Here is a 17,274-nt window from a genome sequence, read left to right on the forward strand (position 1 = left end):
CATTTCCTCCGCGATCGGAGCTCCTCCACAACAACATCCAACGACACTCTATCAAACTACTCGTATTGTCCAAGACGCTTGAACTCTCACATTATAATTGCCTTCGAATGGTTTGCTGCTCCATAAATTATTTCACCCATGATTGCCAACATGGAAATTGGCTCTCGTCGAAATAACTACCTGCTTTAACCTCCTGGTACCCGTAAACAGTTGATCTTAATCTTTCGATACATTCGTGCCGCTTCACCGATGAGTAGTTAGTCCCAAGATCGATTCTAGCATAATACCAAACATATCACACTCAATCGCTCTGTGTCATCTACCACTACATTGTCAAGATGTAGTACATCTTGGAAGCTGCAACATAAACACCAAACTATACTTGAATCTTGTTCATTTTCCTCAATTCGACCATACTATGCTTTATAACCCTTCTCCCTTCTAGCGACGTCATTGTCACCGAATTGGCAGATCCTCCCGTTTGAACGCGTGCAATACGACTGACTACAAGCAATAATGTTTTCATGCCAGATTCCAGATATCTGATGTCGGACTGCGATTGGAGCATCCACGAAACTTCCATCTCGCCCTACCTGGTCACTCCACAAGTTCAAGGTAACGTAGTCCCAGCGGCGTGGAAACTCGTGAATCTTGAGAGCTTCGCGCATAAGAGCGAATTGGAATGATAGGATGAGACCACTTTCTGGCATCTCCACTCAGTTGCTATTAGGGAAGTGGCAAGGACAATAAGGAGCAATAAGTTGGACCAGTGGGACAGGAAATCTGGATGAATGCTTCGTATTGATCTAACAAGATGCTGTATGATCGTAACTACAGTCGCACCACCGCATGCAACATGCATAGCAAGGAAAGACAAACAACAAGAAAGAACCGAAGACATGATTGAAATATAGACAATGGATTCGAGTCGTCAGTCATAGGAGTACAATGAAATATATGCACACCGAAAATCTATGCAATGCAATCGCTGATACAAATCGAACATAAGAATGACCTCAAACGCCACAGGCTTCCCTTGTCTAGGAATAAGACGAAATATATATACCAGGGACAGCCTTTATGCAAAACCGCCATAACTCCTTGGGCTGGCTCTCTCCGTGCCCAGCAATGCTCTCGCCTCATCCAGCGCATCCCTCTCCCTTCCGAACCCGATGCTCGAACTAGGACTGCCGGTATCTCTGTTCGAGTCCGCCGGCGTCGTAGCGCGACTGGTACTCGGGGTGCCCGCGACGCTGACACTGGGCGCCCATCCCCTCATCCAGCCACTCACTCGGCGCCACCGCAGCCGCCTCCTGTGCTTGAATCCGTCGTCGTTGACCACGACGATGACGTCTTCGTCTCTGGCCTTCGGGCGTCCGCGCTCCTCCTCGACTCCGTCGCCGAAATACCAGAATTGCATGCCCACGGCTGCGTCCATTATGAGAACGCCTGCAGCGCCGAGGAAGAATGGAGTGGCTCGCAGCACCCACTCAGACTGTACGCTTCCCTCCGGAGCGACCCAACCTAAGCCCTCGCCGGGAGCGAACGAATACCACGCGCAAGGGTTGGTAAGCAACGAGGTGGAGTAGAAGAGGTTGCCGAAGAAAGCTGCGGCGAAGAGCGTGGGGCTCAGTCCGGCGGTGGATTTACGCACGTGGTTCTTGTATAGTTGGGGTAGGCGCGAACCTAGGTAGAGAAACGTGCTCATCCAGGATAACACCTTGCCAGCGATTTGTGCAGCGGATGCCGATGAAGTCACTGTGACGGAGCGACCCGCGATGGTCAAGGCCCCGTTCGTCGTGGGTGCGAGGGAAACGATGGGTGTCGCGGCAGCGGTATGCGAAAGGATAGCGAGAACCATAGACAAATACAATACAGTCCTAGGAGACGCAGCGGGTGAGGTTCCGAGCCGAGTGACAGTCCGTTTCGGTGTGGAGCTGAGTTGTGAACCATTCTGGAAGCTTGAGGAATCCCGGAATGAACTGGGAGATCGGGCAAAGTTGGGGATTCGGAAAGCATCCATAGGGTTGGCCCTGTGCGGAATGGAACGGCTCATACTACTGGAAGGCCTTTCCGGTATATCTTTCTTGTCTGCTGGAGTTGCGGGTATAGGAGGGGTATGTTCGACGGCTATGGTTCCGCTGCTCACTTCATCCCATGCCTCTTCCATACCGGCACCTCGACTGCCGGGGCTGCTCTTGGGAGAGGTATCGTTACGACCCCAAATCGGTCGCAACGGCCTTCCATGCTTCAACAGCTCATACCAGATCCACTGTGCAACCAGAGCACAATCCACAATCACATAGTATCCCGCTATTATAACCTGCCATAGAGCCTGCTGGGTCAACAGAGAGCCCAGCAGGTTCGATAAGTCACCTAGCAACCATTCCGTCAGGAAAAAGAAGCTCAACCCCGAGGTCGACTTGAATTTGTGGTTCTTGTAGATCTGTGGTAGCTGGGCGAATAGCCAGGCAACGATGCTACAACTTCCCAGTACCGTAGATAGGAAGGCGAGATTGGTGGGTATGCAGGTATGGAAGGTGGCCGAAACTTGGTACAGGAAATCGTTCTGTGGTTCGCAGTATTCGGGGAGAGAGGGTTTAATTACGTGTAGCGGGGCGAGGTAGGGTGGCATGTTGCCATAAACGCAGGAATGGCGTGGTTCGTGGGCAGAGAGGAAGGCGTGCGCGCGACGGTCGAGTATAAGAGTCGTGCGACCGCTCTTCGAAGCTGGGTCGGATGGATCAGCACAGCACGTCTGACCAAGCACCGATCCTTGCTCTCCTTCCGCTATCACGCTCGTGCGTATGTGTGTATATACAGTGTGCACTGTACGCTTTGTATACCAACTCTTCGCGTCTGCAGTCTCCTCGGTGCTAGTGGAGGCTCAGTGATCAGGTGGTGCGTCCAGCTGGGCTGTCGGGTCGTCGCCTTACACCAGCCACGAGGGCGCAGCTGATTGAAGATGCTGGGAGGTAGCGAACTCGAGGCGCGATCTCCACAGGTGTAGAAATGTATGGACCTATCTGCTCCGGGAGCAGGAAGGCATGGATTGAATGCGCACAAGAGTTGAAGAGTAGGAGGTCTTCAGAGGTGTATCGGTTCGTTGACTCGACACCCCGCAGTCGGAGGTAGACCAGGGTCGCTGGTTGCACGCGAGATAGATGCGATAGGAAGGAGGTGAAGGGTCAACTACCAAGTAGGATGGATGTGAAGAGGCAATCGCAAGGTTTAATGATTCTCTGGAGGAATCTCGAGAGCCTACAGGGAGGTGTTGTGGTGTGAAAGAAGAAGAGAGAGGAAGAGATAGAGATATTGGTGGTTTGGGGCAGAGTCATCACCAAATGTATCACAGGAGGGACGGGGGTGTGAACGGAGACTACAACGGGGAAGGCGAACGGGCTATTCCCCACCAGGCATGAATTGAAGTCTTGTGTGGTGCATAGTTGCAAGTGATGGGATCTAAGTATGTAACAAGAACTGCCCGGATGACTAGGGAAAAGTGGGATTTCTTGTTAGATCGACGGCAATAACTGGGGGAGAGGATCACAGATGTTGTTGTTACATGTTACATGGAGATAAGGGCAAACCATCCATGGGGGGGATCCGGAATAAGCATAGATAGATAATTAATAGATGAATGCCTATTAGGTAGAGAGATAGATGGGGAATGATGCATGGGAGATAGCAGATAGCCGAGAGACAAGCCCAGATTCATCATCTCTCCACATCAGATGTTTGCAAGTACAACTATGTATGTAGATACTTGTAATTCGCAACTTAATTACCTATACTTTACCTCTTTTCCTAGCCATACTTAGTTCTATGGATGACTTCTACAAGTATCTCCGTTTTCGGAAGGCGGTCACGTTCTCTAATCTTCGTTCCCTTCAACAATTAATGGACAGCTTCATCCACTCTCTTATTCCTCACCCGGATTGATCCTCGCATAACCCTCTCTAGATTTGTTCTGTGACTTCTTGTATCGTGGACTACACACGACCCATCAGTATCACAAAAACAATGTTCAATCCCCCCACGGTAGCACAGAAAGAATGCTTGTGGTGGAAAAGCCAAAGCCAAAGGTGACGTACTAGAGCCAATTCCGCAAACCGACAATACCCGCCGTCAACGCCGCATACCCTCCGAGCAATCGACCCCAACTCCCTTCCTGGCCTACGCTCAATGCTACCAGATCATACACCAAACATCCACCGAAGATCCAATCGCTCACTCCAGCCGCTGCTGCAAATCCCAGCCCAGTTGCAATCTGTACAAGACTACTCGGAGGCACGTTGCGATAGTATGCCGCCGATGTGTTGTGAAGCAGGTCTAGTACTCCAATACCCGCGAATGTCTTTGATACGATATGCGTGAGCACATTGGGCGTTGAGGATGTATCCAGGGGCGGTAGTTGTGTTGAGATGTATGCAAGCTGCGCAACCGTGTTGATAATGACGAAGACATTGCTCGTTTTCAGGTCGTTCGAATTCCAGAAGAACATCCAGGCTAATCCTTGATGTCAATACAAGTACACGAACCGGACATTGTGGACGCAGAAGGTAACATCACAGGCATAGCAAACTTACTTCCAATGCAAACATTCCCCAACGAATACACCCAGGCAAACCTCCCCATCGTCTCGTTCTCCTGTGGCGTTCCATCGCTCTTCCACAGCTTCCACAGCCAGACTAATTGGAAGATCTGCTGGGGGAAGAAGAATCCCGCGATGAAGTATGGATACGGCGAGAAGGCTGCGAGGTTCCGGTTGTGCACATCCAGCATGTTCGGCTTCGAGAACATGCCATATTGCTGTGCAGAAAAGTCATATAGGAAGGATAAGGGTGCCACTACCCTTGCTGCGGATTGTGAATTGCCCATGATTGTACAAATTGGTCCTACACTTGAGCTCTTCTTCGGTAGGTGGAAAGTAATTGATTGTGCAAACAGGATGAGGTTGAAATGAGACTTGAAGTGTTTCGTTGACTACATTATTATGCTGACATCGAAATACCTAATATATCTATAGTTTCCCTTTCACGATTTCCTCGCGCGTCATGATCGTTTGTTTCGCGTCGTCGTCGAGAGTCATGGACGTCATCGTAAAAGCAACATCACGTGTCGCTCACAGTATCCCCCATGAACGGAGATAGAGTACGTATGCATCTTTCCGACATGAAATTGCAATGGCTCGTTCGTCTTCGCATAAGTTCCGTGGTTCGGGTAGACCTTTACACCGACTTCACATTTTTGCTTGTTTGATAATCTTACGTCTTTCTTTTATCAAAGCAGCCCAGTTTGTAGTAGGGAGAACGGTAGGGTCGAACACCGAACATGATTTGCAGTGTGTGAGGGAATGGTGGTACTCATGAATTACAAAATCTAAATGCTATGCTAAAGACTAAATATGCTTCTGGGTATCAGTCGAAACATGCACAATGCCCATCCTATCGCCGAGCGCTATGCAACCGCAATCCCACCACCACGAAAGTAAAAGATTCGTTACGCTCTCTAAATGCTCCCCATCTGCCGCACATGGCACTCCGTCTCATAATCAAACTTCTTATCTCCCACCTCGGCCCTAATCCTCACCTTCACCCTATACGACCGACTGACGGCAAAGCTCTGGAAACTCGGGGGCGTGAACCCGGGGATCCTCGCCGAGAACCAATGCTCGCACCTGTCCCCCTGCCTCGTCTGATTCGTCTTCTTCTCCTCGTTCAGGACCTCGATCTCGGGTAGCTGGACGACTTGCTCGGATGGAATGGCGTTCAGCTTCGTCTTCTTCTCGCGGTAGATCGTGTACTCCTGGTTGCGTCGCGCGCTGCTGACTTTGGCCCTCTTGAACTTCGCGGGCCACGGGTCGCCGGCCATGTTGTCCATGCAGTCCCAGTCGCGCGCCGCGCGGAAGAACGTGAAGTCCAGCAATTCGAGCTTCTCGACTTTGAACCGCACGGCCGGGATCTGGACGACCTTGTCGGACCGCTCGATCGCGGTGAGCGAGGCGCGGAACCGGAATTCGGAGCCAGTGGTCAGGAGATCGGGGATCTCGATGCCCAGGTCGAAGTCGAGTTTGGGGGTCTCGGACGAGAAGCGGTCGTGCATGCGCTGCCGGAAGCCTATCGATGCTGGGTCTTGGCCGCTCAGGACGGAGGACTGGAGTGTGAAGCGCTTGGTGAATGGGACGACGCAGAGGGGTGCGTTCGGGGCGAGGAGATGGATGTGCGGATTGTGAGGCTGAAAGGTGATCTCCTGGGTCGCGCTGTTTCCAAAGCCAGTGCCGTTGCAGATGAGGCGCGATGTCACGCCGTAGGAGATTGAGGCATTGTCGGGAGAATCGGGTGATGTCCCGAAGAAGAACGTGGGTGGGAGCTGGTGCGGAAGTGAAACCCAGCGTTCGTCGTTGGGGTTCTTGTAGCAATCAGAGCGGTTGAAGCCGGTCCCTTCGGGCACTCGGAAGTTGAAAGGGTATGAATACGTCTGGCCTGGTACAAGTTGCTGCGGTTTCTCCAGGAGATTGAGGGTGACGGTGAATAGGGGCGCATGATCTCGGTAATGTGTATATGATGTGGATGTAGTACCAGAGCTATTGTTATTGCTACTGCTTGTCCGTATCCAAGTCTTCGATTCTCCCCAAAATGATACTTCGACGGCTGACGGGTTGACAGGAATCGGTGTGTCGATAGTGACAGTTCCTGATACGTTGTCGTTTGGCTTGAAGACTACTTCAGGTGGACTTGCGAGTTGTAGACCTATCGTTGGCACTGGCCCTTCCGGCTCCCGTTTAGATCTGAAGAATCCCATAACCAGTTCCTGCGCAAATTTGATGTTTGAAATAAGTAATTCTCTTTTAGACTGGTGCTGGGTTCCGACTCTTGATGATAGTTTTCCTGGTGGCTGATCTCGATGCTTAAAGCTGTGGTCTATCTCAGTTGAGTTTGTATGTACAGTGTAATGCGATGTGAAAATAACCACAAATGCCAGATATGTCTACTTAATGTATCACTCAAGAAAAGAAAACCCGCGCGGGGCACGTAATCTCAAAGGCAGAGCCTCGCGGCTTGGTACACAAATGTACCTTTTTTTGAAGATGCGGAAGTGGCGCAGACCTTGGGTGTGGCTTAGACAACCGTTCGAACTAGCCAGGTACAGGCATTGATACCGCAACTTTCACAAGCTGACAGAGTGACAGTGTAATGATGGCCATATGGTCCTTGATGATTGCGCCGAGGCTCGACAATACGTCTCGAGTTCCTAAGTTTGATGACGAATTCGGATCGGGTTGTCGAGATCAACGTATCTTGATCCGACCGTATCGTGACCGGCTTCATTCAAATACTACTAACGAGAAGCGCTCAAGTGTTGCATCGTCCTTTTCACATGCGATTGAGAGGCACAAAATCAATAAATGTAAATCAGCATTCAATAGAATTTAACATAGATGAATTTCCAATGAAGCTTTCCCAAAAGTGGACCTACTTGAAACTCCCATTCGCGTGCATACTTCTGTAGATAGAGCTCGGGGAAAATGTACAGTAGAACTTCGAAGGACGCCAGAAAAACGTATCATTTCAGAGTAGAAGCTTAAGTTGTATATACTATATTAGCAACTGAACTCAAGATACTTGGACCTTGCGGATTGACTTATACCCCAATAACCCGAAAGTCCAGCAGCGGACAGTCTTTTGTCCATGAGCAGAAGACATGATAATTCGACACCAAAAACCTCGCCCTCTGCTATTCGATTTTGTTCCACATAGCCTTCAACCACGCAATCGACCATCATGACATCAGTATCAAGCCTGACCGTCCGTTCATCTTTCTTTACGCTTCACAAACCTATCTTTGTTTGTTCAAGCTTACGTAGTACCTCGGGAAGCAACCGGGACAAAGGTATCGTCACCCGCGACGGTGCTGGTCTTTCTGCTAGAACCTCAGCGTAGGTAGCCGTCCAGTGCGGGATGTTCCTTACGCCGTTCGTGTGTACAGGACAAGATCACGTCAGGGGAGAGTGGAGGTGGTAGACAAGCCCCCACTGGCTCAAAATGAAGGAGACGTACCTACATTGCAGTAAACATCAGATGGACATGTGACGGTCTCGCTACCATCAGCGTCGATAATTTGGACTCACCATGCTTACTATCAATACAGAGCCTCGGCGTAGACCTGCCAACACGAAGACCCACCTAAACAACCAAGTCAATGCATTCAAAATAACTCACAGCATGAGCGTTAACTTAGAGTCCGGAAGGACTGGGTGGTTTTGATATCCAATGGTTAAAATTGACGCTAATAGCTCTCTCACGATCGTACATTCCACCCATGCGACAAAACGCTCAAAGCAACGCTTGCATGAAGAAATTTGCCAAAAGACCACACTGGAAAAATGCCAGGGCTGATATTAAACAGACTAGCTTGCAACAGGAAAAGGAAAATATGTTTTTGAAGAGAACGAAATGGTAACTTGATGAGGCAGTGACGAAAGTGTTAAACATATAGGCAGATAAAAGCAACGCCGACTAGGGTATCTTACAGGCAGAGAATCAAAGAGATATTGAAAATTATGCTCGGTCAGGGTGGTGGGGAAAGAGCTCTCAATCCAGCTCCATCTCGTAGCTTCGGCGGCTCGTTTTCGTTGCATAGCATCGTGCTCCATCCATCGTCTGCGAAAGAGGTTGCCAGCACACGCAGACACATACACATACGTAGAGCGTACAGGGGGTTTGCAGCTCGCGATTTGCGACTTGCGCATTAGAACATCTCGCCATCGACCGCCTTGGGCCCGGCAACGTTGATGCTGCTCCTGCTCTTGTTCTTGTGGAAGAACCCGCTTCCGAACCCGCTCTCTTCCTTGGGCGTCATCCACGCTTCGGGGCTTGTCACGTCGTCCACGCTGCTACTCAGGCTGTAGTTGCCGATTTCGCTGCTGCTGTGCGTGTGATGGCTAGTGAAGGTGTGGTTGCGAGAACGAGGAGCAGTGTCGAGCCTGAATCCTTGCTCGGGGCCGGCGCGCGGAGTCGCTAGGCGCTCCTCGTTGCTCGTCACGACGTTGTCTGGAGAGGGAGTTGGGTAGGAGGGACTCTGATTCATGAATTTGTGAAGCATGGCTTGCAGATTGGCGACATCACGCTGAAGGGTGAAAACTTGCGACTCGAGGGTCTTTCGAGCCGAGCGTTCGTGCTTGAGGGACGCCTGGACCGCTGCAAGTTGCTCCGCTATGTCATTACGCTGCGCCGTTGAGGGCCTCCACGATGGGCCAGAGTCGACTATGACCGTCTGGCGACTCGTAGAGCTGGGGAACTCATCCACTGCAGATAGCGGTGCAATGGTCGGCGAAGGAGGTCCGTCGTAGTGGCCACTCACCGCTCTGTCGTTGCTTCTGCTCGAATGACGGCTTGTTGCGGATGAACTCCTATTGCGCGAGCGCCGTCCTTTCGGTACATTCTCCAGAACGATCGTCTGACGATTGCTTCGGCCAGATATGCGGCGGACTGATGTCTCCAGATCGCGCATATTATCTTCAAGATGCTTGACTCGGTCCTCGATGGAGAGGCGCTTTTCTGATCGGGGAGGGATCTCTGGCTCCTCTGTATCTGGCTCATCATCTGAGAATCCGCTTTTCAGGTCTCCAAAGTGGAAGGACTCCGATGGACTCGGGATCTCACTAAGGTCCTGAGCATGTTGTTGCTGGACGACAGTGGGCTGGTGGGCCGCGACCGTCTGCAGAGTGGGTTCCGGAGATCTGGTGGTGATAGCCTGCTGGTTGTCGGCCGTGCGAACAGTGTCAATAGTCTTCGCGGTTTGCGGTCTTGTGCCTGTGCTGTAAATGCTTCCAGTCTGGTAGCTGTCTCTCCAATATCGAATCTCGGCGCTTCGTCTTCGCTCAATCGAGGGTCGCGCCTTGGCCAAATCGCGTAAAGCGCCCGCGCTTCGCGACCGTCGCTTCGCTTGCACAGACTGAGCGCCATGTGGTGCTCGTGGCCCTGCTGGTACTGCTGCTGGTGGCGGTGGACTCGATAGCGCAATTCCTATCTGGGGCGATGTCAATGACTCTGCATCGAGCCGTTCGTCCCAACTCGGTAGTCTCTCTACGGAGCCGCCGATGGCTGCTTTGAGTGCGTGCGCTTCGCTTTGCGAGAGAAGCAGACTCGGTAAGGTCGCTCTCCGGCGGCCCAAATCAGGAGTGGGAATATCGAAAGTCAGATACTGTTGCGTCGGACTCGATTCCTGTGGCGCGTTGACATTCATTGGGAAGGGGAGGTGCTGGCCCAAGGGATTGACTGGCTGGAGATCTTGAACAGGAAGATCAGATATCCTCGCAGTAGACGGTTTCTCTTGCTGCGGCTTTGGAGAGCTGGTTAGAATGCCGGGATCCTGTTTTGATGGTCAGTTTTCTCGATCGTTCACCAGAAAATCAGAATAACAATTGGGAGAAAATGAAGGGAGCACCTACGCTCCGATGATACGTATGCCTGCGGGACGTATCTTCCTCCTCCTCTTCAATATGGTCATGCTCGTCTCTGCTCTTCCTACCAAACATCTTGCGAAAGACATTGCGAAGACCGCTTTTCCGCTTCTTCTTCGCAGCCGTCATCTTCGGCGAAGTTTCTCCAGGAATAGAGGGAAATGGGCTCGGAGTGCTGTAATACGTAGGTTCTACAGAACTCTGTCTTTGCGCGTTACTGGTACCTCGTCCGGAAATGGGGGTTGTCCTTTGCTCAGGAAGCTCGTTGCTGTTGCTGTTGTGGGTTTGGAGAGTGGATGCATGGCCGTCTCCTAGATCAGAGATAGTGGCGTGCAGGCTTTCATTATGAACACTGGGTTGAGGATTTGGGTGCACCCGAGGTTCAGCAATTGCTTGCTGAGGCAGTGGAGATTTCGGAAGGACATCATTCGAGGGTGGGGATTCCTTCGCCTTATGGGCCTCTGCAAATTCCCTCTCCTCGTCCTCGCTGAGCGGCGTCTCTTCTGTGATGGGGATGGGCCCGCTTATCTTCAGATCTCCACGGCGGATTGCATCTGCCTTCCAGCTAGATCGCTGCAGGCTCCCTTCTCCACTCATGTTGGAAGCAACAAAACCGTCGTTGGTGAGCATGGATCGTGGTTGTTGAGGTATCTATTTAGAGAGTAGAGTCGCGCGGATAGTCGCAATAGGGAGATTGCAGGGCAGAGAGGCCTCACGCAACAATTGCAGGGAAATCCTGGAGGTGGTCGCAAGATGCCTTCATGGCCCTCGGGAAATTGCTACACAGAAAGCAATGCACATTACAAGTGGACGAATAGGCCGCAATTGGGACCAATGCTCATATGTAATTAAGTGGGCGAGGCCCTGCGTAGACAGTACAACGGCCGTGGGGATGAGGAGGGGAGAGGTTGCCCGCACAGCTAGGTGGTGATGCGAGAAGCTACTGGAGCAAGCTATGTAAAAGATGTGGGAACCAACTAAAGAGAACAGACAACGATGCAGATAAAAGAATCAACCAGGAACGACAGGAAGACGGTAGAGATGGAGAGGAGATGTAAAAGCAAAGCGCGTACAGAGTAGGGTAGATGCAAGCCTAAGTATCAAACAGCAGCGTCATGGACGAGCAGGGGCGGTGTGGAGTGGAGGGGGCGGGATGGCATAGCATGGGATAGGAAACATGTGCAGTGCAGTGCAGTAACAGGCGTAGCATCAGCGAGCCGGCGACTACCACGGTAAGGCAAGTTAAGGTATGGATTCGGATTGTAATGCGGATGAAGAAAGACGGCCGAGACCGAAATAGCTGTTCATACGAGTAGCATGTCAGTACGAGGGGGGTTTAGATAGCCACCCAGGTGGATGGCGCGCGGATAGACGTGGGTGGGTATGTATTACTACTGTGTATGTATTACCAAGGTAAGAAGCTATGGGCCTATGACACTGTACTGGAGACACTATACTTGTACCTAAAAAGACTACCTCAAACGCAACCAAGCATGCACGCAAGCAAGCAATAAAGCAGGTAAGCAGGGTACAATAGGTAGTGGTGCGCGGGATACGGTCCAGGATGGGATGGATCGATACGCGTGCATGTCAGAGAAAGGAAAGGAAAAGAAAGAAGAAAAAGCCAACAGCCAAAAACTCAAAGGTCGATTGATTGAAGACCCCTGTCAGCTGCAAGAGGCAGAGATGGAGAATGAGAGAAGCGCTTTGGCCCAATTGCGCCAGAGAACGACGATTAATGGAATGCGTGAGCTTGTTTCAGAGTCTCTGCCTAGCATCCATTCAACTGCATGGGTCTATGATGATGGAGGCACGGGTGGGCACTGGGAACAGCAACAAATTCAACTCAACAGGCATAGCGCTCGCGAGACGGCCCATGACCCTGTCCATCCAACCCTTGTCATGACCTCTCTGTGACTTTGTCATGACAAGCCATGTCCATAACGAGACAAAGGCCACTGCATGAAAGATTCGAAGAGGGAAGAGAAAAGAGGGACAGGTTACAAAGACGTCGCCGAAATTGATGGGCATGAGCATGAGTAGGAGGAGCATGAGCCTCCACCTGATCGCTTGTGGATGCACCGTTTGGGAGGGAATTGGACCACTCTTAGCGAGATGGGCAAGTCAGGTTGTTTGTAGGTATGTATGATTTACTTACTGTGTAGTATGTGACGGAAGATAGTTATGTGGTGATGTGTTTAGATGAAGTCCATTCAATGGACAGTACGAAGTACATGATCCGCAGCAATGAATTACAACTGGTACATCACCAGCCAGTTACTACTGTGTACCTCCCTAGGTAGGGTAGGGGTTCCCTACACAAGATGTCTGCAAAGCGTTGCTCGGCACCAGACTGGTGGTAACTACTTCTTAGATGTGAATCAGTTGTCGTTCATTATTGGATCCTAATAGTCTACGTCTAGGCCAACAGCCTTTGTGTCCACTGTCAAGCCCGTTGCTGTTCCTGATGGCTAACTTAAAAGTTGATCTATGAACCAGTCAATACGCCATTATCGCTTCGTCTATTCGCACAAAGGGTCAACTCACAAGCCAGGGGTTCCCAACAACCAACTATCAACGCCATAGCATATCGATAGCAAACGTGGACGGGCCAGATGGGAGGACGGGTTAGAGGATGGAGGCGGCACGGGAATCAATAGTTATTACTGTTAATGGCACAATCGAAGTATTCTGGATTTTTCTTTGATTCTACACATATGAAATACGGGCCTCGATTTAGACATGTATATAGGTACTCCGTACCTAGATAGAGAGTATATAACTTATATCGGACGCACCTTCATATGGATAAGGTACCTCACAAGCCTCTTAATGAGTGCACAGTAGATTCAACAATGCATCTTTGTCTCCCCTACGAGTAAGATACCACCACCGCCACTACGGGTAGGGGATGAGCATAACTCAACAGACTAACAGCAATGCAATAATCTAATTCAAACTCCCTTCCGCGTCTTCTTTTTCTAAATTTTCTACGGAGTAGAGTTTTCGCCGGCGACCGTAGTAACTGGCCTAACCACTGCGGCACTGCCGATGCTAAGATGCCGTGCATATAGTTGTGGCTTTGTCGTTCTGCCTCTCCCGCTTCGAGTGCAATAGACTGACTCCCCATTCGGATTAAATGGTCATATTGCGAACCCCGGACCGTTTCTGAATGGGCTAATGCAGTCGACAAGCGCCTACAGCTGCATATTGTATCCATTCTCTCCTCTCGGTCCTATGTCCTTGACTCCTGTTATTTATTATACGGACTCGTACTTCAACTACTGAGCAGGAATGTCGAACCATGCGTACATACAGAGTGCAATACAGTATCTTAGCCCTGCCGTACCTGCCGTACCTTTTTGTCCGTCGACCGTCCGCACTCTTGTACACAGTATCAATGGATTATTGCTGTAGTTACCGACGGTCGATGACTTGTGCCAGTTGTGGAACCACCCAGCAGCAAGCCAAAAGCCACACGACCCCCCCTCCACTCCACTGCCAGAACCGCGGCTCTTGTACGTCCCTGGCCTGGCTCCTCGCCTGGACGTTACAAGTCAGTCACCGCATCTCCATCATCCACCATGCCGTTCGTCCACGTAGACATCCGCTAGGTCCGGGTACCTGAGGTCTGCATGTTCTTCGAGGAATTCCATCCACGACTTCAAGAACTTGGTGCCACTAGATTGAATAATTTTTGATCGTCAGCTCGGGGGATTGTGTTCTAGCCAAACGGCACGCTCAACGCGGTCTTTCACACGGCATCACACAACAGCCATGCCATGCAGCGTGTGCATACGTGCGTCTCACGTTGCGAAGGCGAGGCCGCGAGGGGAAGGCAGGGAGAGGGGTGGGAAACAAACGTTCCGCTGGGAACCGCACGGTACAAAGCACGCAAGTTGTGTAACTGGAGGGGAAGGGATTGGGGACGAGGAATGCAGCCGCTAGCTACGAGAAAGTGTGCCTGGGCGCCTGAGCGCGCGTGGGCGCGCGTCCAACCAACCCCAAGCCAACAACAACAGCAGCAGTGTCAAAACACAACGAACAATACTGCACCGCACAGTCCTCACTGCATACAGCACAGATAGATGGATAGAATACGTACCGGCCAACAGTGTCCGAGTCTCCGATGATGCACAAATGCCTCTTTGGTCTGGTCATTGCCACTATATCCCGCGTGAGCATTCTGTGTTTCGGGGGCGGCATGAGCCTTAAGCTATGCCCCCCGTGCGGAGGGTGTCATGAGCCGCGTGGGTGTCGTGTCGTTGGCATTGCTCATTGTTCACGGCCATCATTACATAGCAGTATTGATTAATTAATACGTGCTGGGAGGGTTCGTACTTACCATTCAATCGTCGCTTTTCGCCTAGGAATCCAACCTCGTGCTCAGCATTACTTCGCACCAAGCTGACGACCACTGCCTCTTTCTCTCGGCCCTGGAACCCATCTACAGACCCCAGCTCAATGCCAGGGAAGCTTTCTTTAAGCATTTGGGACAGCATGGCGAGCTAATGTTATGGCAGTGTCAGTAGGATCGTTTATAGTTTGTATGCTTGCGACATGTGTGTGGAGCCAACATGCTTCAGGCTCTGGAAATTGGACATGGCAATGGCCAACAGCCGATACGCATAAATCATATCAATTGGGCGGACCTACCTGCGCATTGTAAGGCGTAATGACCGCTATATCTTCAGCTTTGACGCCTGCGTCGATTAGATTGCCGACATGCAACTTGACGAGTGCTGCTTCGGCCTCATTGCTTTTGCTGTCTCCGAGACTCATGCCTTTGCTACTTCCCTTGCCAATCTCCTCGTCCTCCGTCTTCTCGGGGAAGTCGCCGCCCTGCGTGTCCCAGAAGACCAGAGGCTCCCGTGTGTCGTCAGTCTCCTGGACCTCATAGGGCAGGTCTTTGAGCAATCTCTCCTTGACGGAATCGGCTGCGATTAGTTTCGATTCGTAGAGTTGGTCAGAGGGAAAACGCATAATGGTCTCATGCATTCGATATTGCGTGGTGAGCATGCGTTGGATCGACGGTCCATGTAATGCCAGCAACCTATCGAACAACGTCGTTTCTAACGTCATGCTGCCTCCCGCCGGCTTTACTGACGGCTCCGCATTGTTCTTACCTTCTTCTTCAGCCTTACCTTTCTTTACATCCTTCTTCTTAGACGCTTTGGCCTCTTTAGAATTAAGTGACTTGATCGTAGGCGGCAATTGCAAGTGATCGCCCGCGAGTATCAGCTTAGTCGCCTTGACCCATAGCAAGGGCACCCAGCATTGTGCTTCCAGGGCCTGCGATGCTTCATCTACTATGACCACGTCGAATTCCTGGTTTCGCAGGTGGAAGCCACCGGCACCATGCAATGTAGCCAGTACGACCTTAGAGCCCTTCACTAAGTTGTCAACGCAGCCCCTTTCCCGTTCCCTGAATTCCTTTCGCAGGTCCTTTAGTTCTGCGTAGACCTGGCGCCGCTCTTTGGCATTGCGAGTCTTGCGGATCGATCCTTGCTTCTCGTCCATTTCCTTTCGAACGTCCTGGACAAGTGCTGCGGCGTCCGACGTGCGCGTCAGAACGTCTAAACTATGGTTCAGCACTGATGGGAGGAGACGAGCTGGATGTCCCAGTCGGATCATGGGTACTTTGTGCGACGCTAGGCGCTCGACAATGTTGTCTACAGCAATGTTGGAGGGCCCACAGACGAGAAGGCGCAGGTTCTGCTTCAGCATCTGGAGGATCAACTCTATGAGCGTGTGCGTCTTGCCGGTCCCTGGCGGTCCCCAGATACAGGCAATCTCTCGAGAACCCAGTGCGAATCTGATGGCCTCCTTTTGGCTGTTATTCAGACTGGGGTCGTTCCACGTGAGATTGTGGAGGGGGCTTGAGGGGTCATTGTTGTCGGACGGCGGCGGTGTTGGAGAAGCCTGACCAAAGAGTACGTGCATCAAAGGCGTATGTTCCTGTTCCTGAAACTTTTGCAATCGTGACATTGTTTGGTTCATCCTGGGAATGCATGAGCTCGGAAAGCGATGAGAGAATATATTGATTCATGACGGTACCTTTTATAAGTAACGTCGTTTGCCAGTTTGACACTATAAGCAGAACTATCAGTCTATCTGTACAGCAGATATCATCGGAAACATCAACTAACATCCATAGCTTGTTTCCGCTGGGCACATCTGCGTCCTCTTTGTCTAGCACAATCTCGACGTTTTCCCTGCGCACCCGCAAAACCACCCCCTCTGCACCTTTCTTCACAAGCTCACGCTTCTCCGTCTTCTTCGCACTGCCCGCGGGCTGCTCCTGCAATGAAACTATATCTCCAGTTCTGATTCCATGTTCAGGGATATCTGCCTTCTCACCCTTGGTCACGACTGCCGAATCCAGAGCGAGCTCCACGACCGTCTTCCCGCCTAGACCAGTACGTATAGAAGAAACATTAAGGTTCAGGATGGCCAGGCCCGCACGGGCGAGTGCGGTCGGGGTATGAGAGGAGAGGAGGGCATCTGTTTCCGACAGCTCGGCTTTTAGCTCCGCGTCGAGCAGTGCCAGTTGGGTCGTGGCGAACGAGGGTATGTCTGTAGGGCTGAGCTTCGTCATGACGATGTAGTCAGGCTGTAAGAGTTCTGCTTCGTGGTGGATTATGATGCTGCGATTCTACTATAGATCTGGGATTAGGTGGAGGCCCTAAGTACTGCCTTGACTGTAGCACGGTGGGGTAGGTTCACGAATGTGTGAGTACTCTGTTCGTGTGGATCTGGTTTCCACTATTAGGGTACGAGAGGATAATCGCATGTCACAGAGGAAAGTC

General features: G+C 51.2%; 6 protein-coding genes across 6 annotated transcripts; 1 reads left to right on the forward strand and 5 right to left on the reverse strand.

Annotated features, from left to right (window-relative positions):
• Window positions 1-1,078: 1,078 nt before the first annotated feature.
• On the reverse strand, window positions 1,079-2,647 carry BU24DRAFT_348366 (uncharacterized protein; the record flags this gene model as incomplete). Its single annotated transcript, XM_033523561.1, has 1 exon — window positions 1,079-2,647. A coding segment is annotated over one exon (1,569 nt), but the record flags the coding sequence as incomplete, so codon positions are not given.
• Window positions 2,648-3,862: 1,215 nt separating this feature from the next.
• On the reverse strand, window positions 3,863-5,048 carry BU24DRAFT_423788 (uncharacterized protein). The gene is made up of 3 exons (XM_033528344.1): window positions 4,590-5,048; window positions 4,095-4,509; window positions 3,863-3,992 (listed from the first exon to the last, which is right to left on the reverse strand). Exons 1-3 carry the CDS (start codon window positions 4,879-4,881, stop codon window positions 3,923-3,925), a joined length of 777 nt encoding a protein of 258 aa, XP_033383230.1. The 5' UTR covers window positions 4,882-5,048; the 3' UTR covers window positions 3,863-3,922.
• Window positions 5,049-5,364: 316 nt separating this feature from the next.
• On the reverse strand, window positions 5,365-7,034 carry BU24DRAFT_423790 (uncharacterized protein). The gene has a single exon (XM_033528345.1). The coding sequence runs from the start codon at window positions 6,802-6,804 to the stop codon at window positions 5,512-5,514; it is 1,293 nt and encodes a 430-aa protein (XP_033383231.1). The 5' UTR covers window positions 6,805-7,034; the 3' UTR covers window positions 5,365-5,511.
• Window positions 7,035-8,365: 1,331 nt separating this feature from the next.
• On the reverse strand, window positions 8,366-11,326 carry BU24DRAFT_223260 (uncharacterized protein). Its single transcript, XM_033522084.1, has 3 exons — window positions 10,454-11,326; window positions 8,534-10,374; window positions 8,366-8,463 (listed from the first exon to the last, which is right to left on the reverse strand). The coding sequence occupies exons 1-2, from the start codon at window positions 11,093-11,095 to the stop codon at window positions 8,752-8,754; spliced, it is 2,265 nt and encodes a 754-aa protein (XP_033383232.1). The 5' UTR covers window positions 11,096-11,326; the 3' UTR covers window positions 8,366-8,463; window positions 8,534-8,751.
• Window positions 11,327-11,865: 539 nt separating this feature from the next.
• BU24DRAFT_410594 (uncharacterized protein) lies at window positions 11,866-12,382 on the forward strand (the record flags this gene model as incomplete). Its single annotated transcript, XM_033525998.1, has 2 exons — window positions 11,866-11,878; window positions 11,937-12,382. The coding sequence occupies 2 exons, from the start codon at window positions 11,866-11,868 to the stop codon at window positions 12,380-12,382; spliced, it is 459 nt and encodes a 152-aa protein (XP_033383233.1).
• Window positions 12,383-14,614: 2,232 nt separating this feature from the next.
• BU24DRAFT_223296 (P-loop containing nucleoside triphosphate hydrolase protein) lies at window positions 14,615-17,194 on the reverse strand. The gene is made up of 4 exons (XM_033522085.1): window positions 16,615-17,194; window positions 16,523-16,555; window positions 15,122-16,466; window positions 14,615-14,973 (listed from the first exon to the last, which is right to left on the reverse strand). Exons 1-4 carry the CDS (start codon window positions 17,061-17,063, stop codon window positions 14,677-14,679), a joined length of 2,124 nt encoding a protein of 707 aa, XP_033383234.1. The 5' UTR covers window positions 17,064-17,194; the 3' UTR covers window positions 14,615-14,676.
• Between the last annotated feature and the right edge of the window lie 80 nt (window positions 17,195-17,274).

Source organism: Aaosphaeria arxii, assembly GCF_010015735.1.
Source record: "Aaosphaeria arxii CBS 175.79 unplaced genomic scaffold BU24scaffold_5, whole genome shotgun sequence".
NCBI lineage: Eukaryota > Fungi > Ascomycota > Dothideomycetes > Pleosporales > Aaosphaeria > Aaosphaeria arxii.

Bases quoted from the DNA above. Each gene is read 5' to 3' on its own strand.
- BU24DRAFT_223260 (XM_033522084.1), bottom strand. From the start codon at position 11,095: ATGCTCACCAACGACGGTTTTGTTGCTTCCAACATGAGTGGAGAAGGG. The intron at 10,375-10,453 runs GTAGGTGCTCCC...CCATCAAAACAG, and splicing joins GGCATACGTATCATCGGAGC to GATCCCGGCATTCTAACCAG.
- BU24DRAFT_223296 (XM_033522085.1), bottom strand. From the start codon at position 17,063: ATGACGAAGCTCAGCCCTACAGACATACCCTCGTTCGCCACGACCCAA. The intron at 16,467-16,522 runs GTACCGTCATGA...ATGCATTCCCAG, and splicing joins AACGACGTTACTTATAAAAG to GATGAACCAAACAATGTCAC. The intron at 14,974-15,121 runs GTAGGTCCGCCC...CCATAACATTAG, and splicing joins TTACGCCTTACAATGCGCAG to CTCGCCATGCTGTCCCAAAT.
- BU24DRAFT_423788 (XM_033528344.1), bottom strand. From the start codon at position 4,881: ATGGGCAATTCACAATCCGCAGCAAGGGTAGTGGCACCCTTATCCTTC. The intron at 4,510-4,589 runs GTAAGTTTGCTA...ATCAAGGATTAG, and splicing joins GGGGAATGTTTGCATTGGAA to CCTGGATGTTCTTCTGGAAT. The intron at 3,993-4,094 runs GTACGTCACCTT...GGTCGTGTGTAG, and splicing joins GGTTTGCGGAATTGGCTCTA to TCCACGATACAAGAAGTCAC.
- BU24DRAFT_423790 (XM_033528345.1), bottom strand. From the start codon at position 6,804: ATGGGATTCTTCAGATCTAAACGGGAGCCGGAAGGGCCAGTGCCAACG.